The sequence below is a fragment of the Vitis riparia genome, chromosome 13, assembly GCF_004353265.1.
Source record: "Vitis riparia cultivar Riparia Gloire de Montpellier isolate 1030 chromosome 13, EGFV_Vit.rip_1.0, whole genome shotgun sequence".
Taxonomy (NCBI): Eukaryota; Viridiplantae; Streptophyta; class Magnoliopsida; order Vitales; family Vitaceae; genus Vitis; species Vitis riparia.
In genome coordinates this window covers 2,028,318-2,056,289 of record NC_048443.1, presented here as the reverse complement: position 1 = coordinate 2,056,289, position 27,972 = coordinate 2,028,318, and the positions used below count along the sequence as shown (strand labels likewise).

General features: G+C 33.0%; 3 protein-coding genes across 9 annotated transcripts in view; all 3 read left to right on the top strand.

Moving 5' to 3' along the window:
- The window catches only part of LOC117927567 (carotenoid 9,10(9',10')-cleavage dioxygenase 1-like), a 30,645-nt gene extending 13,673 nt beyond the window's left edge, over positions 1 to 16,972 (top strand). Inside the window, exons 12-17 of one of the 2 annotated variants that reach the window (XM_034847145.1) lie at positions 13,766 to 13,829; positions 14,206 to 14,384; positions 15,716 to 15,806; positions 15,901 to 16,013; positions 16,099 to 16,167; positions 16,487 to 16,972. The gene's annotated coding sequence lies outside the window, so the exon portion shown is untranslated. Of the gene's footprint in view, positions 1 to 13,765; positions 13,830 to 14,205; positions 14,385 to 14,472; positions 14,536 to 15,715; positions 15,807 to 15,900; positions 16,014 to 16,098; positions 16,168 to 16,486 lie in introns of those variants that run through there. The other variant, XM_034847146.1, reaches the window with a different exon arrangement.
- Positions 1 to 19,202, top strand: part of LOC117927564 (putative disease resistance protein RGA3) — a 21,097-nt gene extending 1,895 nt beyond the window's left edge. Inside the window, exons 2-5 of one of the 6 annotated variants that reach the window (XM_034847134.1) lie at positions 6,082 to 7,177; positions 9,387 to 9,761; positions 10,942 to 11,045; positions 11,164 to 11,368. In XM_034847134.1, coding sequence (XP_034703025.1) covers positions 6,082 to 7,177; positions 9,387 to 9,749 — 1,459 coding nt within the window. In that variant the 3' untranslated portion in view covers positions 9,750 to 9,761; positions 10,942 to 11,045; positions 11,164 to 11,368. Of the gene's footprint in view, positions 1 to 4,907; positions 5,212 to 6,081; positions 7,609 to 8,720; positions 8,825 to 8,939; positions 9,762 to 10,941; positions 11,046 to 11,163; positions 11,369 to 11,705; positions 12,143 to 19,110 lie in introns of those variants that run through there. The other 5 variants (XM_034847131.1, XM_034847132.1, XM_034847136.1 and 2 more) reach the window with 5 other exon arrangements.
- On the top strand, positions 19,106 to 27,972 carry LOC117927566 (carotenoid 9,10(9',10')-cleavage dioxygenase 1-like). The gene is made up of 14 exons (XM_034847144.1): positions 19,106 to 19,430; positions 20,779 to 20,849; positions 21,076 to 21,090; positions 22,342 to 22,453; positions 22,937 to 23,036; positions 23,205 to 23,267; positions 23,558 to 23,668; positions 23,753 to 23,937; positions 25,124 to 25,262; positions 25,913 to 26,030; positions 26,119 to 26,220; positions 26,828 to 27,079; positions 27,520 to 27,631; positions 27,792 to 27,972. Exons 1-14 carry the CDS (start codon positions 19,200 to 19,202, stop codon positions 27,819 to 27,821), a joined length of 1,641 nt encoding a protein of 546 aa, XP_034703035.1. The 5' UTR covers positions 19,106 to 19,199; the 3' UTR covers positions 27,822 to 27,972.

Sequence of the window (27,972 nt, the reverse complement as noted above, 5' to 3'; positions counted from 1 at the left end):
TTCTCATTTCATGGATGAAGATTCATATGTATAGTTCGAAAAACTGAAATCAAAGAATGAAACAGTGAAACTTACTTTTTGTTTTTTCCTTGTGTTGTGTTGCCTTTTTGTTCTCTTGCAATAAACGGAAAAGTCTTTTGTGATTTCTTTCTCGTAGGTTAACAGATGAAACAAATGGGTTTTCAGGGTAAGGAAGAGACACAGCATTGGGGAAAATTGGAGTTGGAAGCAAAATCACCTGAAAAGATAGCTGAATGGGTATTTTTGTCTGAGTTGGGTCATTTTTGAGACTTAAATAAGTGGGGGGTTAGTTTTGCAATATTGAGGGATTTTTGTCCCTTTTAATCGACTATCCCTATTTAAAATTATCATATTTCATATAGAGAATATAAAAAAATAGATTATTTCACTACTTATTGTATCTCATTTTACAAATACAAATATGGGATACTGTAAGATTAGTCATCGGGATCAAACTCCATCAAATCATTTGGCCAAAAAACAAGGAGGAAATGGCAATATCACTACATGTTGAATTAAAAGTTATAAAACTTCACATCATCTTTAATTATTCAACCAACATCAAAAAACACTCATCCAAGGTTAAAATAATGTTCAAGAATGATTTATAATTCTTCCACTTTAATATAAGTATAGAGTATTTAAATAGAATTTAGAACCCCAAACTAGTTATTAGATACAACTTAAGTTTGATAGATCAATCAATCTGTCAATCGGCTACTAGTCGTTGGGGTTACTATTGTCCAATCGATTTAACTAATCTTTAACTGATGAAAATTTAGTTTTGCCAATCTTGAGCATTTTAATCAGTTCTCAATAAATAGAAACATGAGAATCAACAGATTCCCCTATATGTACCTCAATTGATTCCACTAATTTTGAAAAAATGAAATCCAATCAAGTTTGGGAAACCTAGACTAATATAATCTTAACTTTTTAAAAATTCTTCAGAAATATTTTAATTTTCTTTTTAGAAATTATTGTACTCATACGCACTTAGATTAAATCATTAATTTCAAATTTTATTTTATAATCATAAAAGGTGAGATTAACACTTAGTGATAGTAATGAGACGGGTTTTTTTAGGTACTCGTCCTACCCCTAATAGAACGGGTTTCAATTTTAACTAAACGGATTTGGACGAGTTTGAAATTTTTTTAAAAAAGCATGGCAGGTTTGGAACGAGTTCAGATATTGCCTTGTCTTGCCCCGATTATATATAAAATTAATTTAATTTTTATTTTACTATTTTAATATATAGATAATAATAAAATATTTTTAATAAAATAAGTTATAAAAAATATAATAATTTAATTTTTTATAAAATATATTTATTTTAATGTAATTAAAAAATTTAAAAGTAATTTTTTAAAAAATATTCAAAAAAAAAAGTTAAATGGTGGGAATTTCTCATACTCATTTCACCCCATCCTGTCCCGTTTAATTTTCTAAATATGACAAATATATGAATTATTTTGAATAAAAGGGGTGAGATTGGGATGGAGGCAACCCGTCCCATTGTTATCCCTATTAGTACTTAACAATCTTTATATTAGTCATTGTTTTGCATATCCACCATCTTAAAAATTCAAGTTGAAATTATTGAATCTAGAAAAAATATAGGTAATTACAAAAATAATAACCAACAAAGCTGCGTAATATTCACAATAATGAATATCCCTACATGACATATTGAAAAAAAAAAAAAAAACTATTGGCTTGAGATTTGAAATCTAACTTTTTTAAAAGGTAAAGAAGGTGACCAATGCTCCCTTTATATAAGTTGTGCCCCGTCTTCATGTAGTTTCTTTTTAGATATTCTCTATAATATTTTTTTATTGATTTCCATCTTTATTTCCTTAAGCTATATTTGGTTTTCAAAAAATACTACAAAAATATTAAGGAAAATTATTTTCCTATGTTTGGTTTCACTATAGAAAATATAAAAGAAAATCAAATATAATTAAATTTATTTAAATTTTATATATTTTAAAATTATTTAATCTTACTATAATAGAAAGAAATAAATAAAATAAGTTTGAAAAACGTATAAAAATAATTTATTAAATTTAAACTTATTTTTTATTTTTTTTTCACTTTTTCTTTTTTGCTACTTTTCTTCTTTATTTTCTTTTTTTTTTTTTTTTACATTTTCCCTAAAATTTTATAGGAATCAAACATAGTCTTAAAATTTTTAATTTACAAAAAATATAGACAATTGTGAAGTAGTAGGGTGTTGTCTACATATATGTTACAACATCCACAAATATTATACCCAATCAATAAGAGAACTATCAATCTATCAACTTTTTTTTTTTTTTTAATATATTAAGAAATGTGGTGACATCATAAAGTCTTTTTTTTTAAGGCGAATAAGGTTTTTCATACATGAAATTATACCACAAATATATAAACCATAAGAAAAATAATTTTTTTAATATTTGCATGTTATGAATATATATATATATATATATATATATATATATATATATATATATATATATATAATGCTAAAAGGTTTTTCTCACCATTTTCTTTATATAAAGGTGAGTAAAATTTGACAAAAGTGTATTTCTCAAAATTTAAATTTAATTTTCTTTCCCTAAATAGGAGTTTTTTTTTTCTTTCCTTATAATCTTTCACTCTATTTTCTTCTCTCTCTCTCTCTCTCTTTTTCGATTTCCCATGAAACAACCTTGATAATAATAATAATAATAAATGTACAAAACATATACATAGAAGGAATTCCTTATCATTAAAAAAATCTAAGTTAAGCTACACTTGTAACGGTAGTATTATTTATATTTTTTTTCAATGACAAGTTTGATATAATTTTACATCATTTCAAATACTTGCCCATTTTAAGATTGCAATTTTTGGATCAAACATGAGAGTTTCTTCTACTCTTCTAATTTGTTGTAATTTTTTCTATCTTTGTCAACAAATTTTATTTTTCTCCCCTCTATCGAGGTACCTTATATGGTTATGAATCATGTAAATATAAATCAAGTTTTTGTTGTTTTTTCTACATATTAGGATTTGTTAATATTTTTACTTTCTCAATATTTGTGTTATTTCTTCTAAGAATTCCTTCAAGTTTGGGACAAGTCCTAAAATAGGATGAAAGAAATAATCACACTCTTTCTCAATCAAGTGTTAAATCTTGGGTTGTTTGAAGACCAATATCCCTTCAACGAGACTAAAGCGTATTCATTTGAGCAATTGGAGATTGTTGTGCCACTAAGGTGAATACTAGGAGCAATTGAAGATTAGTGCATCGCAAACATGGATCAATTTATAGATATTGAAGAGTAAGTCTTTAGGTAAAGTAAGTAGGTAAATTTGTGTGACTTGATCTCATATAATGGATTTAGATTTGAGGTCTTAAATCCCCTTTTTTTTTTATCTCCATTTAGTGCGGAGGTTTTCCACATAAAACTTTTGTGTGTCCCCTTGTATACTCTTTTTTATTATTCGAGTATTTTAAATATATTAATTATCTCTTATATTCCATAAGTTTAAAATTGGATTCATTTTATTCCTTATATTATAATATTTATATATGTCTATTCAACCCCTCTAAGAGTTATCGTGCTGGACATCGATTTTTCATAATTAATAAACATTGAAGCCGTCACTAATAGCTTGCTACATTTTCAAATTAAAAAGCGTAAAACTTCATACCAACTCAAGATACACGGTTCAATTATTCAACTACCATCACCATCACCACCACCTAACCCATTTCAAATATATAAATAAATGTTGGGTTTAGTTTTAATAATCGGAGCATGACTCACATGGTTAAGCTCTTGTACTTTCCTTTTATATTTATGATGTATTGTTTTGGTTTACCTTTTTTAATCAAATATTCCAAAATTTGGATCGCAAGTGGTGCCTTTTTTAAATGTCTTCCAACCCCTCTTCATACATGAAACTATGAAGATTATATTTGATTCATATAAAGTACGGGGAAAAGCAATAAGAAAAATAAAATAATTACTTTATGTTTGGATGTCATGGGAAAATGTGAGGAGAAAATATTAAGAAAAATCGTAAGATAAGGTGACGGTTCATCACATGAAAGGAGACAGTTGTTCCGTCCTGCACATGGGCATGTGCCCCCATGTGGATTTGAATGTGAAAACAGAAGCGTTTGTCTAACAATTGTTTCTCTGCAATTTATTTATATCACTCGGGCGATGCAATGGTTGACTGTGATTAACTTAATATTACTTCTCCCTACAACGGCTCTCTCTGTAATCTCTATATATTATCCTCACATGTATTCCTATTGCTCCTCACAACACTATCGCTTGTTTCTTTCTCGTATTCTCTCTTGCTACAATTCCATTCATTCTCCTTAGCTGTTTGAAAGATGGCCGAACAAATTCCATTCAGTCTTATTGAGAAGCTTTTGATGAAGCTGGGGTCTTCAATTTACGGAGAAATTGGGTTGATGTATGGTGTCCGAAACGAGCTGGGAAAGCTTCAGGACAAACTGTCCATGATCAAAGCTGTACTTGTTGATGCTGAGGAGCAGCAGCAGAGGAGCCATGCTGTAGCAACTTGGGTGCAGAGGCTTAAAGATGTTGTTTATGATGCTGATGACTTGTTCGATGACTTTGCAACTGAAGAGTTACGGAGAAAAACGGAAGCGCAGGGAAGATTTGCTGGACAAGTAGGTGACTTCTTCTCATCTTCCAATCATCTTGCTTTTCGATTTAAGATGGGTCATAGAATAAAAGATATTAGAGAAAGGCTAGATGATATTGCAAATGATATCTCCAAGTTCAATTTTATTCCCAGAGTCATATCTGATGTCCCGGTAAGGAATAGGGGGAGGGAGACGTGCTCTGTTGTGGAGAAATCTCATAAAATTGTGGGTAGAGAGGAAAACAAAAGGGAGATAATAGAGTTGTTGATGCAATTAAGTACTCAAGAAAATTTGGCAATGGTTGTGATTGTAGGCATTGGGGGCTTAGGCAAGACCACCCTTGCTCAGTTGGTATACAACGACCAAGGGGTGGTAAGCTATTTTAATCTTAAAATGTGGGTTTGTGTTTCGGATGATTTTGATGTAAAAGTACTGGTTAGAAATATCATAAAGTCTGCAACTAATAGAGATGTGGAAAACTTGGAGTTAGATCAGTTGAAAGAACTCCTTAAGCAGAACTTAGATGGGAAGAGGTATTTTCTTGTGTTAGATGATGTCTGGAACGAGGACAAAAGGAAATGGGGTCAGTTCAGAACCTTATTGCCTGTTGGTGCAAATGGGAGTAAAATCTTGGTGACCACTCGAAGCACAAGAGTTGCATCAGTTATAGGAATTGATTCCCCATATATTGTGGAAGGTCTTAAAGGTGATGAGTCTTGGGATTTGTTTGAAAGTCTTGCATTTAAAAAGGGAGAAGAGCAAATGCACCCAAACCTTGTAGCCATAGGAATAGAAATTGTAAAGATGTGCAAAGGAGTTCCTCTTGTCATCGAGACTTTAGGCGGAATGTTGCACTTCAATACCCAAGAAAGCCATTGGTTGAGCATTAAAAAAAATGAAAATCTTGTACTTCTTGGAGAAAAAAATGATATTTTACCGATATTGAGGTTAAGCTATGACAATCTTCCCGTCCATTTGAAACAATGTTTTGCCTATTGTGCATTGTTTCCCAAAGATTATATAATTGAAAAAAAGTTGTTAGTACAACTATGGATGGCACAAGGTTACCTTCAACCATATGATGAGATCATAGATTTAGAGGATGTTGGTAATCAATATTTTGAAGATTTATTGTCGAGGTCATTGTTTCAAAAAGTTGAAAATGAAGATGATAACGATATGTTAAGTTATAAAGTGCATGACTTAATTCATGATCTTGCACAATCCATTGTAAAGTCGGAGGTTATCATTGTAACAGATGATGTGAAGATTATTTCACATAGAATTCATCACGTGTCATTATTTACAGAACACAATGAAATGCTCAAGGATTTAATGGGTGAACCCATCAGGACTTTCTTTATGGACACCTACTTTGCGGTTGATCATGATAGTTCTATAATTAGACTCCTTTCAAGCTTAAAAGGTTTGCGGGTAATGAAGATGGAGTTCCTACCATTTAAGGCTGTGTCATCTTTAGCGAAACTAAGCCATCTAAGATATCTTGATATTTCTTTTGGGTCGTTTGAAACCCTCCCAAATGCTATTACAAGATTGAAGCATTTACAGACATTGAAGCTTTTCTTTTGTTCCGATCTGAAAGAATTGCCGAGAAATATGAAAAAATTGATCAACCTAAGGCATCTTGAGATTGATGAAGAAAATAAATTAAGTTATATGCCACGTGGGTTGGGAGATTTGACTAATCTTCAAACCTTGCCATTATTCTGGGTAGGGAATGATGGTGGGGAATCCAGGCACAAGAGAATGGGTAGGTTGAATGAACTGAGATTCCTTAACAATCTCAGAGGAAAACTACAAATTAAAAATCTTTCAAATGCCAGAGGCAGTGAAGCTAAGGAAGCCATTTTGGAGGGTAAACAGTACCTTGAGTGCTTGAGATTAGATTGGGAGGGACAAGAAGCTACCGACGAGAGTGAGGAGGACGAGAGTGAGGAGGCAGTGTTAGTGATGGAAAGCCTGCAACCACATCCAAATCTGAAGGAGCTCTTCATAATTTGTTACACAGGTGTGAGATTCCCAAATTGGATGATGAATGATGGGTTGGATTTGTTGCTCCCAAACCTAGTCGAAATTGAAATATCGTCTTGCGATAGAAGCAAAGTTCTGCCACCTTTTGCACAACTTCCTTCTCTTAAATATCTAGAACTTTTCAAGCTAATAGCTGTGGAGTGCATGATGGATTACCCTTCATCAGCAAAGCTATTCTTCCCATCTCTGAAGACACTCCAACTTTCTCATTTGCCTAATTTGAAGGGATGGGGAATGAGGGATGTAGCAGCAGAGCAAGCTCCTTCATATCCTTATCTTGAGGGTCTACGGCTGGACAACACCACTGTGGAGCTATGCTTACATTTGATCTCTGTCTCTTCTTCATTGAAGTCTCTGTCTATTAGACGCATAAATGATCTGATATCTCTGCCAGAGGGGCTTCAACATCTTTCCACCCTACAAACTCTCACAATTAGGGATTGCTCAACGGAGCTATGCTTACATTTGATATCTTTTTCTTCTTCATTGAAGTCTCTGTCTATTATAGAAATGAAAGATCTGATATCTCTGCCAGAGGGGCTTCAACATCTTTCCACCCTACAAACTCTCACAATTGAATATTTATATGGTTTGGCAACTTTACCAGACTGGATCGGCCGCCTCACATCACTTTCAGAGATTTACATTCAAGGGTGCCCTTATTTAACATCACTGCCAGAAGAGATGCGATCCCTCCGCCATCTACACACACTTGAAATCCATGGATCTCCATACTTATATGAAAGATGCCAAAAGGAAACTGGTGAAGATTGGCCTAAGATTTCTCATATTCCCAAAATTATCATTCGGGATGGTGAAGCAGATATGTGAAGCTTGCCTTGTCTCTTTAATGAATGCGTCATCCACAATAAATTTCGGTATGCAATCCAATTTCTAGTTGTTTGCTGTGCTTTTTGTTATTTGTTCGCACTTCACCTGTTATATAAAATGCTTAGCTTACCAAAATGCCCTGTTACTCGGTGTTTGCAGTTTACACATTTGCATTTTACTGCCGTCGAAATTGTTGTCATCTCACTTCTCTCAAATATTATATAAATTTCAGAATATAATACTTGAAACTGTTGCAATACTGATTATTTAATGCTTGGAATGCCTTCAAAAATTGCAACCATCATGCCCCAAGAAAACTAAAGCTCAGGAAACTCAGCCGGGAATTTATATTAATCAGAACTAGGCTCTTATATGGATTTGCTTGTAGTGTTTAACAATGTTTGGGTTAGAACTTAAAGAAGTGTAGCTCCATATTCCTTGATGGACACGTTAATGTATTGAGGTGAACCCCCACCACATGTTGAATTGATTGGTAGTGTGAAGAAGATCATTGATGTATATAGGTGTAGAGTAAGGTGTTTTTTCCATAGGGACTGCCACAAGCAATTTAATTTTTTTTTTTTTTTTTGAATGTTGATTCTTATAAGATAGAACCAAAAGCATAAAATAAAATCTAATGCTTATTTAGAGTTTTTTTGTAATATAAACAAGTGCCTATCGCAAAGAAAGAACATAGCATATTTTTGTGCAATTTTAAATTATTCATCGTACTATGTGTTTCCAATCCAATTTTTATGGTTGTTTTTGCAGGGTTTATGTTTTGTTACTTTACAATTTATCTCTTAAGAACCTTATATATCAAGTTTTGCTAATTTCAATATGTAATTGCATATGTGAGGAAAAAGGTTTTTCAATTTGTTTTCCTTCACTTTGTTGCATGTCTATGTTCTTTTACTCATGAATACAATTGGGACTGTAAATGCCATGTTCGGTTTTCTTGTAGTTATTCAGAATATCACTTGGGATGTGCATATAATACTTTCTTATTATGGAAGTCTTTTCCCTGGTTATAAATTATGATTTGATTTTATATTTTTGGATTGAACAATGCTTGTAATTCTTTTCGCTAGTCTAATTTCTTGATGATTCATTCTATTAAGCCAACACCCTTTAATATTCCTTAAAAAAATGTTGACAGGCGGAGGATAACCGATGCATATGGAACGAGTTAGCTCACTTACATCACATTCCCAACCTATACTCTTTTTAGCATGTTGTCCATACTTTGTCTCCACTATTCAGGTTTAGAATTGACTCCTCTCCTTTTGCTCTGAATTGTTTACCCCTTTCATTCATTTACTAAAATTTTTTGTACTTCTTCTGATGTTTTCATCTTTTTTTTAACTCTTATTTGAAGTAGAACAACAATATACCACTTGAGCAAGGAGCACATATTATTGAATCCATGTGGTAAGTGGTTAATTCTCGTCTCTCAAGTTTCTTGATCGTGGGAATCTAAATGCTTTGGGGCGCATGGATAACAATAGCGACATATCTCCCTCATTTTCATTGAGAGGCAAGTTGATTTGAGGGGAGTATAAAATAAGGAGAACTAGCAGGACCATTCTTCCCATTCCTACCATGATGGAGGAAAAGAGATGGTGGAGGGATAGTATCAATATCACTAGCAAAACAACAAATTTGAAGGGATTACCCATCATCAGCAAAGCCATTATTCCCATGTCTGAGGACACTCCAACTTTTTTATTTGCCCAATTTGGAGGGATGGGGAAGGAGGGATGTAGCAGCAGAGCAAGCTCCTTCATATCCTTATCTTGAGGATCTAAAGCTGAGAAACATCAGTACGGAGCTATGCTCACATTTGATCTCTGCCTCTTCTTCATTGAAGTCTCTGTATATTAATGAAATAGAAGATCTGATATCTCTGCCAGAGGGGCTTCAACATGTTTCCACCCTACAAACTCTCAGAATTGAATATTCATCTGGTTTGGCAACTTTACCAGACTGGATCGGCCGCCTCACATCACTTTCAGAGCTTTGCATTGAAGGGTGCCCTTCTTTAACATCACTGCCAGAAGAGATGCGATCCCTCCGCCATCTACACACACTCGTTATCGATGGATGTCCATACTTATATGAAAGATGCCAAATGGAAACTGGCGAAGATTGGCCTAAGATTTCTCATATTCCCAATTTTTTTGCGTGATATTGAAAGCAGGTATGTGAAGCTTGCCTTGTCTCTTTAATTGAATGCGTCATCCACAATAAATTTCAAGTATGCAATCCAATTTCCAATTGTTTGTTGTGCTTTTTGTTATTTGTTCGCACTTCACCTGTTCGATAAAATGCTTAGGTTACCAAAATGCCTTGTTACTCGGTGTTTGCAGTTTACACGTTTGCATTTTACTGCCGTCGAAATTGTTGTCATCTCATTTATCTCAAATATTATATAAATTTCAGAATATAATACTTGAAACTGTTGCACTACTGATTATTTAAGGCTTGGAATGCCTTCAAAAATTGCATCCATCATGCTTCTAGATGGCCACCCAAGAAAACTAAAGCTCAGGAAACTCAGCCAGGAATTTATATTAATCAGAACTAGACTCTTATATGGATTTGCTTGTAGTGTTTAACAATGTTTGGGTTAGAACTTAAAGAAGTGTAGCTCCATATTCCTTGATGGACATGTTAATGTATTGAGATGAACCCCCATCACATGTTGAATTGATTGGTAGTGTGAAGAAGACCATTGGTGTATATAGGTGTAGACTAAGGTGCTTCTTCCACGGGGACTGCCACAAGCAATTTAATTTCTTTTTCTTATTTTTTTTTCTTTTTTTTATGTTGATTCTTATAAGATGGCACCAAAAGCATAAAATAAAATCTAATGCTTATTTAGAGTTTTTTGTAATATAAACAAGAGTCTATTGCAAAGAAAGAACAAACATATTTCTGTGCAATTTTAAATTATTCAACTTACTATGTGTTTGCAATCCAATTTGTATGGTTGTTTTTACAGGGTTTATTTTTTGTTATCTTTTAAGAACCTTATATATTATATTTTGCTAATTTCAATATGTAATAGCATATGTGAGGAAAAAGGTTTTTCAATTTGTTTTCCTTCACTTTGTTGCATGTCTATGTTCGTTTATTCATGAATACAACTGGGACTGTAAATGTCATGTTCGGTTTTCTTGTAGTTATTCAGAATATCACTTGAGATGTGCATATAATACTTTCTTATTATGGAAGTCTTTTCCCTAGTTATAAATTATGATTTGATTTTATATTTTTGGATTGAACAATGCTTATAATTCTTTTCGCTAGTCTAATTTCTTGATGATTCATTCTATTAAGCCAACACCCTTTAATATTCCTTAAAAAAATGTTGACAGACGGAGGATAACCGATGCATATGGAACGAGTTAGCTCACTTACATCACATTCCCAACCTATACTCTTTTTAGCATGTTGTCCATACTTTGTCTCCACTATTCAGGTTTAGAATTGACTCTCTCCTTTTGCTCTGAATTGTTTACTCCTTTCATTCATTTACTAAAATTTTTTGTACTTCTTCTGATGTTTTGATCTTTTTTTTTAACTCTTATTTGAAGTAGAACAACAATATACCACTTGAGCAAGGAGCACATATTATTGAATCCATGTGGTAAGTGGTTAATTCTCGTCTCTCAAGTTTCTTGATCGTGGGAATCTAAATGCTTTGGGGTGCATGGATAACAATAGCTACATATCTCCCTCATTTTCATTGAGAGGCAAGTTGGTTTGAGGGGAGTATAAAATAAAGAGAACTAGCAGGACCATTCTTCCATTCCTTCCATGATGGAGGAAAAGAGATGGTGGAGGGATAGTATCATATCACTAGCAAAACAACAAATTTGAAGGGATTACCCATCATCAGCAAAGCCATTATTCCCATGTCTGAGGACACTCCAACTTTTTTATTTGCCCAATTTGGAGGGATGGGGAAGGAGGGATGTAGCAGCAGAGCAAGCTCCTTCATATCCTTATCTTGAGGATCTACAGCTAGGCAACACCACTGTGGAGCTACGCTTACATTTGATCTCTGTCTCTTCTTCATTGAAGTCTCTGTCTATTAGACGCATAAATGATCCAATATCTCTGCCAGAGGGGCTTCAACATGTTTCCACCCTACAAACTCTCACAATTGAATATATCTCTGGTTTGGTCACTTTACCACACTGGATCGGCCGCCTCACATCACTTTCAAAGCTTCGCATTGAACACTGCCATAATTTGTTATTTCTGCCAGCAGAGATGCGATCCCTCCGCCATCTACACACACTCGAAATCTGTGATTGTCCACTCTTATATAGAAGATACAAATACAAAACTGGTGAAGTTTCGGCTATGATTTCTCATATTCCCGAAATTATTATTTCGCGACATTGAAGCAAATATGTGAAGCTTGCCTTGTCTATTTAATTGAATGCATCATCCACAATAAATTTCAAGTATGCAATCCAATTTCTAGTTGTTTGCTGTGTTTTTTCTTATTTGTTCGCACTTCACCTGTTCGATAAAATGCTTAGGTTACCAAAATGCCTTGTTACTCGGTGTTTGTAGTTTACATGTTTGCATTTTATTGCCTGTCGAAATTGTTGTCATCTCACTTCTCTCAAATATTATATAAATTTCAGAATATAATACTTGTAACGGTTGCAATACTGATTATTTAATGCTTATAATGCCTTCAAAAATTGCAACCATCATGCCTTCAGATGGCCACCCAAGAAAACTAAAGCTCAGGAAACTCAGCCAGGAATTTATATTAATCAAAACTAGACTCTTTTATGGATTTTGCTTGTAGTGTTTAACAATGTTTGGGTTAGAACTTAAAGAAGTGTCGCTCCATATTCCTTGATGGACACGTTAATGTATTGAGGTGAACCCCACCACATGTTGAATTGATTGGTAGTGTGAAGAAGACCATTGATGTATATAGGTGTAGACTAAGGTGCTTCTTCCGTGGGGACTCCCACAAGCAATCTAATTTTATTTTATTTTTTTATGTTGATTCTTAAAAGATGGCACCAAAAGCATAAAATAAAATCTAATGCTTATTTAGAGTTTTTTGTAATATAAACAAGTGTCTATCTCAAAGAAAGAATAGAGCATATTTCTATGCAATTGTAAATTATTCATCTTACTATGTGTTTGCAATCCAATTTGTATGGTTGTTTTTACAGGGTTTATTTTTTGTTATTATACAATTTATCTAGCTCTTTAGAACCTTATATATTATGTTTTGCTAATTTCGATATGTAATAGCATATGTGAGGGAAAGGGTTTTTCAATTTGTTCTCCTTCACTTTGTTGCATGTCTATGTTCTTTTACTCATGAATATAATTGGGACTGTAAATGTCATGTTCGGTTTCCTTGTAGTTATTTAGAATATCACTTGGGATGTGCATATAATACTTTCTTATTATGCAAGTCTTTTCCCTAGTTATAAATTATGATTTAATTTTATATTTTTGGATTGAACAATGCTTGTAATTCTTTTCACTAGTCCAATTTCTTGATGATTCATTCTATTAACCCAACACCCTTTAATATTCCTAAAAAAAATGTTGATAGGTTGAGGATAACCGATGCATATGGAACGAGTTAGCTCACTTACGTCACACTCCCAATCTATACTATTTTTAGCATGTTGTCCATACTTTGTCTCCACTATTCAGGTTTAGAATTGACTCATCTCCTTATGCTCTGGATTGTTTACTCCTTTCATTCATTTACTAAAAAATGTTGTACTTCGTCTGATGTTTTTCGTCTGATATTTTCATCTTTTTTTTAACTCTCATTTAAAGTAGAACACAATACACCACTTGAGCAAGGAGCACATATTACTGAATCCATGTGGCAAGTGGTTAATTCTCGTCTCTCAAGCTTCTTGATCATGGGAATCTAAATGCTTTGGGATGCATGGATAACAATAGCGGCATATCCCTTCATTTTCATTGAAAGGCAAGTTGGTTTGAGGGGAGTATAAAACAAGGAGAACTAGCAGGACCATTCTTCCCATTCCTGCCATGATGGAGGAAAAGAGATGGTGGAGGGATAGTATCAATATCACTAGCAAAACAACAGTAACAACATTCATTACTCTCTAGTTTCCTCGTCTTTTTATTTTACTTGAGCTGAAACGCATGCTGATATATCTATATCTTGATCAGGATTTAGATCTGTATAACATCTCTTCCACAAGAGGAGCCCTAAGTGCTTACTTCTCTTAATTTGGTAAGTATGTTGCATTATTGTTTGTTTGTATGATTCTAGATATCAGTTTTGAATGATGATGAAAATTTATGTTTTTCTCTCATTTTCTCAAAATTGATGACAAATAGATAAAAGATTCTTGTGCTCTTTAATTCTAGCACACCATACAAACATATTTTAGGTTTACAAATCACCCTATATTCCTTTTCTATGGGGTTTACTTTTCATTATTTTACAATCTGTCCTTTAAGAATGTTACACTTTCTTTACAGCTTTAATGGTTACCAGAGTCTTTGATGCATTTCCAAAAACACTCATATTATGCAAGTCCTTTTCATGGTTATGAGTCATGTTTGTAATTCTTTTGACTGGATTTTATTGGACAAATTTATTGCAGATTCATTCTATTGCAGACCAATACCAAAGGGGTGATGTTGAGGATTGGATAGATGCTTTTCAATATTCCATAAATAAATATTGACATGCTATGGGTACCCGAGGCATATGGGAAGAGTTAGCCATTCAATTCGATATTTAAGCTTTGCATGTTGTCTATAACATGTCTTCATTATTCAGGTTTAGGACCCATTCCTCTCTTTTTTGGTTTTGTTGGTTTATTTTCTGTTATTTAATTTGCAAAAAATTCTTATACCTTCTCTTATAGGAAGGGTGAAACAAGGAGAATTAACAGGATTATTCTTCTCATTTCTGCCATGATGGAGAAACTCAAAAACTAGATAAACTTAAAACATATGTCGAGGTGGTAGTGGCATTACCAGATAAACAACAGAAGCTTCATTCTTGCCATGTTATCCTTTTCTTCCTATTCTCCTTAAGCCAACATCCATGCCACTACATCTATATCTTAAGGATCCACAATACCATCTCCTTCATTTCCTTTCTCCTTCCTACATCCATGGATGTCTATGCATATTGATGGCGATAGAGAATCCAACATATGTTCCAAAAAAAGGATTTTGGTACATCATTTCTCTCTTACATTTTGACATGCCATTGTTTATTTGTCCAAGTCTAGATATTCGAAATGTAAATGCTAATGGTGGTGAAATCTTATGTCTTAGGGAATTTCAGCAAGTTAAAGATTTTTTATGTGAATGTAGGAATCAATTCTAAGAACTTGAGAGGTAGCATCCAATATGTATTCACCTTACTACAGCAAAGAATCTAACACTTTGGGTATGTGTTCATTCTTTAACTTAGGTAAAATAGATGGTAAGTCACTCACTAAGCTTGTTGTTATTCATTGTCAAGCTTGAAATCATACTAGAGGGATGTCAAAAGGAAGCATGTGCAGATTGATCTGATGGCTTATCATGTCCCAAGAATTCATATCTACCAGTCTCAAATAGCTAATGCACAAATGACCTATTCTCTCTTTACAATTCGGGTGCACTATCTGCAATGCATGTTCTAAGGTTTGCTATGCCAACTTTTTTTCCTTCTTTTGATGGCTACTTTATTTCTTATTTTCCATTCAATTTGTTCCAATTCTTATTTATAAGTTATGTATTGTTGGTGCATATGGAATGAGTAAATTCACTTGCATCATTATGTCTCTATTATTCAGGTATGTTAGTCCACTCCCTCTTCCCACCTCGAAACTCTTTATAGCTTAGTTCTTCACTACAAATTTCGTAAGAACTATAAAAGCTCAAATTCAACTATTGTATTTTAGTTGTTCAAAGCAATAAAACAGCAACTAGTTGAGTGAGCGGCTCGTACTACCAACTTGAAGTGCTTGATTCAATTTATTGTTAGGTGCCTAGACAGAGGCCTTTATATATAATTTTTAACTGAAAACAAGTAATATGATGTTTAGTGTGGATGTTCTCTTCTATGACAAAAGAGAGTAATAATTTCATGTTCTTTTGCTCTTCTTTTGTCAGGAGGAATTATATTGCCTATTGCTAGGGGAAGAAGTTGCTAGAATCCAATACTGTGAGAGTGTAAATTTTGGAGTTTCTTTGTAATTGCATTGTAAGATCATCTCATCTCTAAGTGAAAAAACTCTTGGCTACAATTGAAGCATTCCATTATGTACATAATGTTGTTAGCTTGATTGATTTGGCAGGCTTATTTCCCAAGTTTTGTAATCAAGTTGTTGGTTCCGATATCATTGAACATTCATGACGTATGGATCTTCTAATTTGCAGGCTCCTATGACATCTTTCAAACTCAACAAAGGTTCATTCGTATCTCAAAAATTGTTACAGATTTTACTTTTTATGCAAGAGATTTCAAAAATTAATTCTTATATGATTTTTTGTAGGAAAAAAGATTGAGCTACATGTTTGACCTCAAAGCAAAGAGAATTAATCATTTTGATGAGGTATATATGGTAAGCCTTCATCATCAATTGTCACATTGTTCTTTATGATAATTTGTGTTTTCTTTTAGTTCATTCTTATACAATTCCTTTAATATCGAAATTGAAAAACAAAGTACATAATTTATTGAGTTGGCTGTTGTAACATATAGTTATGACATTATTCATGTTCCAAAATAATTGAAAGCCAATCCAAGATGATTGATCTATATGTTCAAGATGCTTGAAAGGAGTGTCATGAGTCTTTTTATGGTACCATTTGCATATTAGTGTAAGAGTTATTATTCTTAAACTAACTTTTTTCTTCTTTTTTTATTTGGCGGAATTATAGGTGAGAATCAAGTTTAATCGAACTATCCTTGGGACTGATTTTTACTAGAAGATAACCTCATATTTCATAATGTCATTCATTGTTGGCATACAAAAGCTCAATCATTAAACAACTTATGAAATAAAAGGGTGGTCGATTAAGAGAGGAAGAATGGATTCAAAAGTTGATCTCCACTTCCCGCGCTTTCAAAGGCTTCAATCATGACTCAAAGAACAAGTTGGTTTATTTAAAGGTTTTGGAATCTCCTTGCATGTTGTGGAAGTGTATTTAGCTTCTAAATAAAAGTAGAATTCAAATCCAGTATCAACTTTCAATTACTACAAATTGCCACTCAAATCTCCTTACAACCTTTCTATTAGTTGTTTCTTTATGCTTCTTCAGTGATACTATTAACATTATTTTATGTTACTTTTGATGGAATCATTTTCTAATATTTGTCTATTTGGATATTGTAATTTTTGGATGAAACATGAGTCGTTTCTTCTACTCTTCTGCTCTATTGTACTTCATCTTTCTTACATGGGCATGCCCAAGATTCTTGTGAATCATGTAAATTTAGTGATTGTTGCTTATATTTGATATTAAGATTTGTTTATAATTCTTTTTTTAATATTATTTTATTTACTTTCTAATACTTTGTTTTTATTTGGGGCTTCTCTCAGGTTTGTGATCAAAGTGAGATGTACGAAATTTTAAAATCCAAATTAGGAAAGAAATCGGTCTTCTACAATATATATTGCAATGAGAAACTATGTTATTTAAAGCTTTGGTACAACATTATTTTTTACGGGGGAAATTTTGAAATTTAGTGTTTTAGAACTTAATTTTAGAAAATGTGAAAAACATAATAAAAATGTTTGGACTATAATTCAAGAGGGTTGTAGTTAATCTAAGTCTAATTCAATCTCATTTTTTAAAAAAATAGGCTTATCAAGTTGTCCGGGGTAAAAATCTACATTTTTTAAAACTTTATTTAATATATTTATATTAAAATTAAAATAATTAATGAGACTATTTCAAGATAATAATTAAAAAATTAAAAAATAAATTTATATGTCTTTTTAGAAAAATGAGATAAGAGTAATTACAATTTAATATTTTTTTCCTATAAAATTAAAAAATAAATCAAATGAATATTATTAGTGTTGAGTTATGTAAAACCTAATTATACCATACACTTTCACCATAACAATGATCAACCTTCCTGGTGCTAAGGTCAGTGAGTGTGGGGGTTCCAAACATAAACCCCAATAGGTTGAGATTAGGTTGTGGCCACATGGAAAATTGTATAGTATCATTAGGTTACACTCAATTTAATAGATCCTTATCTTATTTTTCTAAACTTAGGTTGAAATTAAATTAGTTAGAATATATTCAAGGCGGTCGAATTAATTAAGTCATATAATTCGTAATCCATTCATAATGTTTTTTTTCTTATATATTTATACCAAAATCTAAATAGTAAGTTGGATACAATTACGATACAATAACAAAAATGTAAAAAGAAATTTATATATCCTTATAAAAAATTAAAAAGTTATATAATAGAATTATAATTTGATATTTTTTTCTTAAAAATAAAAAAGAGAATAAATAAAATGAACACTTTTAATGTAAGATTATATAAATTATAAATAATATAAAAATATTAAATTAGATTCATCATCCAAACCTTAGTATGAGTATAACTCAAATTAAGTTCAAATCGAAAAAAACTTTACCTAAACTCAACAACTTTAAAAATGATTATCCGCACAAACCACACCCGTCTAAAAGTAGGATTTTTTAGAGTCCTATTTCTCTATTTTTTTAACTTTACTTGAAAAGAATCATTGAGCCTTATAATTAACTTCATAATATGAATTAAATTTCTTATATTCTTTAATTTTAAAATATATTTGGTATAATTTTTGTGTTTTAATGAAAAATTAAAATTTAAGTCAATATCATCATATTAAGGTACAACTTCAGTATTAGGAAATACTCTTTCGATATAAAATAATTTTTCAAGTAAACTAATTGAAAAATATTTTTGAAAGAAATAGGATTATTTTTACTTCCGTATAAAAGTTTCTGTAAATTAGAAGTTATTTTGATTAAATTATATAAACACATTAATTTTGTTAATAATTAAAGACTTTTGGGGAGTGATTCTAGTAAAAATATTTTTAGTCCAATTATAAACACTTTTATAGAGAACCACTTAGTATTTAAACTAAAAAATGTTATTAATAATATTTTTGATAACTTATTATGAAATAAAAATTATTTTTACACACATACATATATCGAGGTTTTTTATTATTATTATTATTATTATTATATAATTTTAAAAAATAATATATTATCTATAATTTAATATTTATTTGTGGGTAGTGCTCTTGACTTGACTAACCAATGGTCTTGCTAGTTGCCACGCCGACCCATAAGCTTTGGCTTATTTGTAGGTAGTGCGGTTCGTGGCCATTTATCTTCTAAATGGGTTTCTTGTTGTCCCACGCATTCCATTTTGGGTTTGGTCTCTATTTTCCTCCACACAATACAAACCCAATATTCAAAATTTGCACACCACTCCACATCACATGCAATGGCTCTTCTCTTATTTTGCCCAAACATTCATATAGGACACTAGATGAGACGATGCCATCTGGCGGCAGATTAGAGAACGAGGAGGTGATAAAAGCTCCAAACCACTGAGCAGTGATTGACGGCAATGCCGAAGAAGATGGCGGAGAAGGAGGAGCAAGGCGGCGCAGGAGTAGTGGCAGTGGATCCGAAGCCGAGTAAGGGGTTCACTTCGAAGGCGGTGGATTGGCTGGAGAAGCTGATAGTGAAGTTGATGTACGATTCTTCACAGCCTCTCCACTACTTGTCTGGAAACTTCGCTCCGGTTCGCGACGAGACTCCGCCGTGCAAGAACCTTCCGGTCATTGGGTATCTTCCGGTGGGTGAGATTGACGAAACCCATGTTTTTCTTTTTCGGGAAAACATTTGGCTGCGTGTGCTTGGCTGCTGAGAAAAGAAAGAAAAAAAAAGAAGAAACTTTTGGTTTTTGTCTATTTTTAAGGAAAAGTGAGGCTCAAATAGAAAATTTGATTTATTTTACATTCAAATCATTTTCTCACCAAACAAATGGAGCCTAATAGAAATTAATCGTAGTTCGAATTTCAGCTAACTTTTCTTTTCTTTTGCTGCTTGAATTCATTGTTTTTTTTTCCCCTAACTTTTTTTAATAGGGATGTTTTCGTTTTCTTGATATATTTCTTGGAAATTCATATATAGTGAATTATTGCATCTCTTTTTAATTTAATATTTTTTGGTTTTTTTTTTTTTTTTGGTAAATTACATTATTAGTCAGGGAATGATGTAATAGACTAACAGCATGTAGACAGTAGTATAATGCTGGGCAACATAGATATGGCATGTTGATTTGATAAATATAATGCGCAATTTTTTCTCTGTTTCTGAAATATGCTGAGTATTTGCAAAAACTCCATAAAATTTAAATTTGGATTGGTCATTGAATATGAATTGACAAGAGAAATTGGAGTATGAAAGTTTAGAGGATGAATAACCAGTTTCAAGAAGTTGGATTCTGAATTTAGGAAAGAGTTGCTTTAATTTTGTGTCTGTTACTTTGGCCTAGTTAATCAGAAATTTGTTCAAAGGTCAGACAAATTATTTTAAAATTTTAAAAATTTGGGATTTCCAAATTCATCAAGTGTCGTGCTACTCGATCAGAGTTGTCTTTCAACCAAATGTTAACAAATGGGCTGTAAATTTGCCAGCTCTAAGCATGGTAACAGTTATCAAACCCAGTGTATTTTTTTTCATGAACATGATGGCTGCCAAAATTTGTGTGAGAAATGTAACCCATTTGATGTATATAATTGGGTCTGTTACCCCCACAGAAAATCTTTGATTTTTTGTGAGAGTGAACAAGAGAAATATTTAGTGAGAAACAAACTATAAGACTATAACATAGTTTGTGTGGTTCACTGCTATGTATCTAGGGGGACAAGCTGACTAGAGATAGATCCACTAAATATGAAAAACATAATAAGATCTTACCTTCCCTAAAATCTAACAGCAACCCCATCGAAACCTTTTGTTTTCTTTTATCTTTAATGATTATGATGAATCCCAATTGCTTAAATACTCATTGTAAATCTGCTAATCTTATTTCCTGTCAAAATTGCCAATAGTTTGATTTTTTTTTTCCCCTTGGATACTGTAAGTCTAGCCATTCATCCTCTGCTAAATTGATATGAAATTGGAAATGTTGCTTACAGGAGTGCCTGAATGGAGAGTTTGTCAGGGTTGGCCCCAACCCTAAGTTTTCCCCTGTGGCTGGATATCATTGGTACGCCCTTTGTCTTTATGTCAAACTATTTCTAATAGAGCTTGACATGGTTTTTGGTGGGGTGATTATACTCAGTTTGTTTGCTTAAAAAATGTTAAAATTTTAATTTACCTTCATCCCAATCATGTATACTTTTGTTTTTTACTTGTTTCGGGCTATTCTTGCAAATGAAATGTTAGTTATCAACCCGATGACAACACTGCTGATCCCTTTTTTCTCTGTGCAGGTTTGATGGAGATGGGTGGGTGTTTTTCCTTCATTCACAACTGAAATGCAATATAGTCCATGAAGGAATTTTAACTGTTTTGACTTCAATATTTCATTTGGTCCCATTGTGGACTAGCTTCAGTGTCTCTCTGCATGCTGGATCTCTCATCCAATGAAGACAAAACTGATATTTTTGTTCCAAAAGCTATAGTATTGTTTTTCTTAAAATTATTCAGTTCTTTGGTAGGTAGAAATATCTACATTTTTTTTCATGATTTCTCTCTCTTTGAGATTCTTCCTGTGCCTGAACATGTCCTAGCTGCTTGACCAAGGTTTAAAATTTATACTTCATAGGCATGTAGGAGCTTGTGTACAGTTCCTGCTCTAACATTCAATGCTGAACTTGTTACTAGTCTATCTATGTGGAGTCGCTGCATCAAGTTATTATTCAAGATGAAATTTATTTGTGCTCATTTTAGTCTTCGCCTTAGCATATGACTATTAAACGTGAGTCATATCAAAAAAGATATAAATCCCATTAATATGAATATCCTATAATTTAAGTCTGAGTGGTGATAACATACTGAAGATGGAGATCTTCCCTGGGTATGCTGCTTAATCATGAGGATATTTACTCATAATCAATATATTTATCATTGAGACTGCAACTGTCCTGCTACTAAATTGGAATTTTGTGAAATCAAGAGACTAATACATGCAAGACCCAGTGCTTTGAATAAAAGACATTAATTTAATAATTTAAAACTGGCTGTGGACTATCAGGGAATATGCTCAATTATCTGGGTGCTCCGGCGGAATACTATGTCTACTAGTTGTGAGAGAAGAGAAAGTTCTGACTTCTTTCTGGTCGAGAAGTATTTGCTAGACTAGGGCATAATCTTAGTAATAGAAAAAACATACAACAAAATGTGATGATATGATCTCCATGTGGCATTTGAAATTTTCTGATTGGTTCCTAGATTATGTAGCATCCTATTGAAAGATCATTATGTTCTTAAAGAATATAAACTTGAACAAGGAGTTGATCTTGGTGAATTTTAATTTTGTTTTCAGCAGTAAAAATTAATCCGTTAATCCAATGTTATTTCTACTCATATGTACTATTGTATGTTTGCTTTTCAAATATCTTATTATGTATTTTGACAGCCTTCCTTATTATTTTCTGTCTTGGAGAGTTGCAAGATTGCTTAGAAACCTTACTGGAATTCACTGTTAACTTTTTCTAAAGTAACTACGGCTTTTTATTGTTTCTTCAACTATGCAGCATGATTCATGGTTTGCACATCAAAGATGGAAAAGCTACATATGTCTCACGTTATGTTAGAACATCACGTCTTAAACAAGAAGAGTATTTTGGAGGAGCAAAATTCATGAGGGTAGGCTGTGAACTGCATAAATTTTTTCCTTCTTCTGGCTGGGGAATAACATTTTCTCTTGCCAGGCTTGCTCCTCTATGGTTTTTGATCATAGATTTGATTCTTCAGTTAAAGTTCTTGGTGAACACTATATGAATTAGAGAAGTATCATCCAAATGAAATAAGATTTGTCTTTATAAATGAAATATATTGGTACCTTATAGGAGAATTATGCCTGTGGACTAATTTCAAGGTCAAGAGGATGTAACAAATTAAGATAGAGGGTGAAGTTGAAATTGAGGAAAAATCATAAGAGAAGGAAAATATATAGTCTATAATGCCATAAGAGGAGTAAATATTAGTTGATTTGCTAGAATATATGATAATTAATGAAGAAGAAAAGCTAGTTCTAAATTTTGAACTTGAAAAGGAGTAGGTTAGCCTATGGTGCAAATGTTATTTCTGAGATTATATTATCTTGGGTTTTTGTTTTGCTTTTTGCAGATTGGTGATCTTAAGGGCCTGTTTGGATTGCTTATGGTTAACATGCAAATGCTGAGAGCAAAATTGAAAATATTGGATGTTTCATATGGAACTGGGACAGGTAGGCTTTAAGATCGTGAATGATTGTGCACCTTTTGCAAGAACTCATTCCAGTAGGAGAAGTCACCTGCTACAGTTCCAAAAGAAAGTGTCTTGTATTAATTTGGTTGTCATGTAAGTAGGAAAAAGTATTAGAGAAAAGGGTTGACTGTTTAACTTCTTCTTCCAGGTAATACAGCTCTAGTGTATCACCATGGTAAGCTTTTGGCACTTTCGGAGGCTGATAAACCTTGTAAGCTTATATCCTCTCTCCATTTTCACTTTTGAAAAGCATGCATCTTCTCCAAATTGACTATTAATCAAAATGTTCAATGAAGTGAAGCATCAAGTGTTCTATCTCCATGTCTCAATGAAGGGTTTTGTTTTGCCCTTTTTTTTTTTTCTTTTGGTATCTCTGGTCATGCCACCACATGATGAAATTGTTAGGCTTTTCACTTTCCTGCGAGAGATAAATGAGAACTGTAAAATTATCATTACCTGTGTCTATTGTGGAACTCAAAATTTTATTCTGGCTCTATGAAGATGTCCTAAAAGTTTTGGAAGATGGAGATCTGCAAACCCTGGGCATGCTGGATTATGATAAGAGATTGACCCATTCCTTCACTGCTCATCCAAAGGTTGACCCCATCACTGGTAAAAACCCATCCTCAACAAAGAAATTTGATCATGCTATGGTGTAAATCAATTCCTTCTGAGTAGTTAAACCCTTGCATGCAGGTGAAATGTTTACCTTTGGCTATTCACATACACCTCCTTATATTACATACAGAGTTATCTCGAAGGATGGTTTCATGCATGAGCCAGTGCCGATAACAATTTCAGATCCTATCATGATGCATGATTTTGCCATTACTGAGAATTATGCAATTTTCATGGATCTTCCTTTGTATTTCAGACCAAAGGTAAGGTTATTATTTGAAATTCTCACATGGTACAGTACACCTTTGATGTTATGATTGAATTTGTCTGTAATAAAAAATTTCTAAAAATGGTTATTCTAAATTAACAAAAAATCATCTCAGAGAAGATAAGAACATTGGAAAATGCTCATTGAGTGTGGTTTTTCAAAAGGTGGACAAATCTGCATAATTAAGACTTGAATGAGACAAAATGAAACTGGGTCTGCAGTTGGCTGTATTGAATTGGAATTGCTTTTGTATATTTGAGATATATGGAATTCAAATTCCTTTCTGAATCCTTTGGTTTTTGAAGACCTTCAATTCCGTTCTTAGGCCTCAATTCATTCAAACAAATAGGGGTTTGTTGTAGTCAAGGTATACAGTGTGAACAGTGACTTGCTACACTTGTGTGAGTACTTGCTAGAGCAATGTTGTATATTTATGCTACAATAGTACCAATGCTGCCTGCATTAAACATAAAAATGTGTAAATAAACAAAATTCAACTAAGGAACCAAAATAAACTTCTGAGCACATTTATGTGGCTAGGAAATCAGGGCTAGCAGGTCTGACCTGAGATGAATATGGAACTGAAGTGTTAAAATATGTGTCCAGTTACTCCAGTTATCTGAAGCTGGTGGGAGGAGTGGGGGCTGCCCCTAAATGTTACCCATGCAAACTCAGAGGGCTTGTTTGTGCTTGTGAACTAATGCACGTCTCTGAAAATTCAACTAAATTTCCTTTGCTTTTCCCGATACCAAGTGGTTTTAGGTAAGATGATGGGGGTTTGGGGGGCATCAGACCCATGGTTACCCATAGGAAAGACAATAATGCAAAATCTGGAAGTATCCTTACTAATAGGCAATGAAGCCCAAAGTTCAAATCCTTGTGTATAAGTCTAGTTTTTGAGTTGGAGTTCATAAACTCTTGCAGTAATTTCCAATCTTAATTGAAATTGTATAGTGTCAAAAGTTTAATCAATAATTGTAGTTTAAACTAGTGAGATGTTGGCATGGATGATTTGCTTATGAAGATCAATGTGTTGCTTTTTGTAAAAAGAAAGGCTAGCAGTGGCATTCTATAATAAGCATAATGGTTACTGTCATACTCTGATTTCTGACTTCAATCTGATGCATCAAACTGATTGCATCTCATTCAGCTTGATTAATTCATGATATTTCAATTTGCAGGAAATGGTGAAAGAAAAAAAGCTAATATTCACATTTGATGCAACAAAAAAGGCTCGTTTTGGTGTACTTCCTCGATATGCAAAGAATGAGCTCCACATTAAATGGTTTGAGCTTCCAAATTGCTTCATATTCCACAATGGTGTGCCCACTTTGCTTTCATCTCCATTTCAATTCTGCAAACAACAATCTCCTCTAAAGTTATCCAGTTTACTAGGTTCAAGTTCACCCATAGCCTAATAATCATAATATCTGCACATTAATAAAGTTTAGATGGCAAATCTGGTGCTGTCAACATACTTAGCCAGTACATGAGAAGGTTTTTTGGGGTTCTAATGTTAATTCCTCGTCATTGCTCATTGCCTAGAATCTTAATCATTAACAGAACCAATTGCAATAAACAGGGCCAGACTATATCTAGGAGAACAAGAAAATCCCTGGGTGGATATGAAATTTATGATATTAGATTATGTAGGTTTGGACAATATACTAGTAGATTTTATACAAGATCTCATGACTGACATGCCACAGAAAGCACTTTCTCAGACTACAAGAGGATCTAGGAAATATTTTCTATTAGATACGAGGCTCAACCTTGGTTTTAGCAGTCTACAGTTGAATATGGCAGTGTATCAAAGTTATCTGAAAACATTGTTTATTTTCCAAAAGCTATTCAGATTTTTACAATATTTAGTAAAATTTGGCTGTGTCCTTCGGGATGGGGAGCCGCATAGCCCACTTAGAACTTTTGCAGTGTTCATTCTGACCTTTTCCATGGCTTCCTTGCACTAGCCAATGCTTGGGAGGAGGAGGACGAAGTTGTTTTAATCACCTGCCGCCTTGAAAATCCAGATTTAGACCTGGTTGGTGGGGATGTTAAAGAAAAGCTTGAAAATTTTGGAAATGAGCTGTAAGAGTATTGCTTTTACCAATTCGATGAGTATATTGCTGGTCTTTGTTTCTCCAAAGTGTTCCTGATTGTTGATATTTCTTATCAGGTATGAGATGAGATTCAACATGAAAACGGGTATTGCGTCACAGAGAAAACTATCAGCATCTTCTGTGGATTTTCCAAGGGTGAATGAGAGCTACACTGGCAGGTATGCATCAACTCTGTTTGTCAGTATTTTGGCAGAATTCTGGGTTGCTGTATGTGTAAAGAGATACTTAAATTCTGCTAAGAAGCCGATATTTAGGAGCAAATGAGAAATAGCCAAACATAATATTAGCATATTTTTCAAAACCCTCTTTTAAAATGTTTTCTCTTTTACCTTTTTTTTTTCTTTTTTCATATGCTATTTTGAATGATGGTGTAAAGTTTTCAAACTATTGAAGGCCTGTCTGGGATGACTTTAACTTCTGTTTTTAATCGTAGTCATAAAAGTATAAATAATTACTTTTTTTTGTCTGGTTGATTTTTGTTATATTTGAAAAGAAAATATTAAGGAAAACGATTTCTTATATTTGATTTATCATGAAAAAATACGAAAGAGAATCAAATATACTCATAATCGTATAGAAACTTATGCATATTCAAAGTACCTATTATTAATATAGACAAGAAAAACAAGTGAAATGAGTTTAAGAAGCTACCCAAACAGGACTTTAATCGCTGTACTGTAGTTTGTTCCATTCAATTTTCATCTTTTTCTCTGGGTCAGCTTACATGAGCATTTTATGTATTAATTATCTTCCATGCAAATATAGGAAACAACGATATGTATATGGAACCATACTGGACAGCATAGCCAAGGTGACAGGCGTTATCAAGTTTGATCTGCATGCTGAATCCAACGCCGGAAAATCAAAGCTTGAAGTTGGAGGGAACGTTCAAGGCATTTTTGACTTGGGGGTCGGTAGATTTGGTTCAGAAGCTGTCTTTGTCCCTCGTGAGCCCGGTATCACCTCTGAAGAAGATGATGGCTACTTGATATTCTTCGTTCATGACGAGAAAACCGGGTATTTGTCTCCCTTCTCACCCTCTTGTTCTAATCATTTATGAATATGTTGATAGTCATTAGCCACTAAACCATCTATTTGTCTATATTCTAAAATTTGAGTGAACTTGTTTGAAAACGATTTATGAAAACAGTTTTCGGTTATTTAGATCGGAATACATTTTTCCAATTTCAAAATATTTTTGACAAATTTTAGTTCTGAAAATAAGGTGATTTATGGAACATATTTGATATGTTTTCAGCTAACTTTTATAGTGCATTCTGAGAAACAATTGAAAATACAACAAAAAAGACCTTACTAGTGTATAATGTCTTTCACGGAGAATAGGTCAAAAAAACTGTTTTTCATATTTGAGTTCTTAAACAGTATTTTGTTTCTAAAAACAATGTTTTTGAAAATGGTCTTCGAACCTTCTTATATTTTTCATTCTCATAATGCAGAAAATCATACGTGAATGTAATCGATGCAAAAACGATGTCGCCCGATCCTGTTGCCATTGTTGAACTACCCAATAGAGTTCCATACGGTTTTCATGCCTTCTTTGTCACAGAGGTGAGTATGCTTACTCCTAGCTCCATAAAGTTTAACCTTTCAAAAAAATAAAATGATAGTTTAATATGGTATCAAAGTTCTGATTAATTAATTGTCTCAAGATTTAGTGATCTACTGTTTATTTTCTGCTTCTGACTTGAACTCGGGTTTTCTGACTCAGGAGCAACTCAAAGAACAAGCAAAACTTTGAAGAAGAAATCATGGACTGCCATGTAAGGAATGCATGTAGCATACAAATAATGTATCCATGTATTTATCATATCATCTGATGAACAGAATCAATATGTTGTTACAGTAATAATTATGGCTACTTATGATAGGAATTTTTTTTTCTTTTTTTT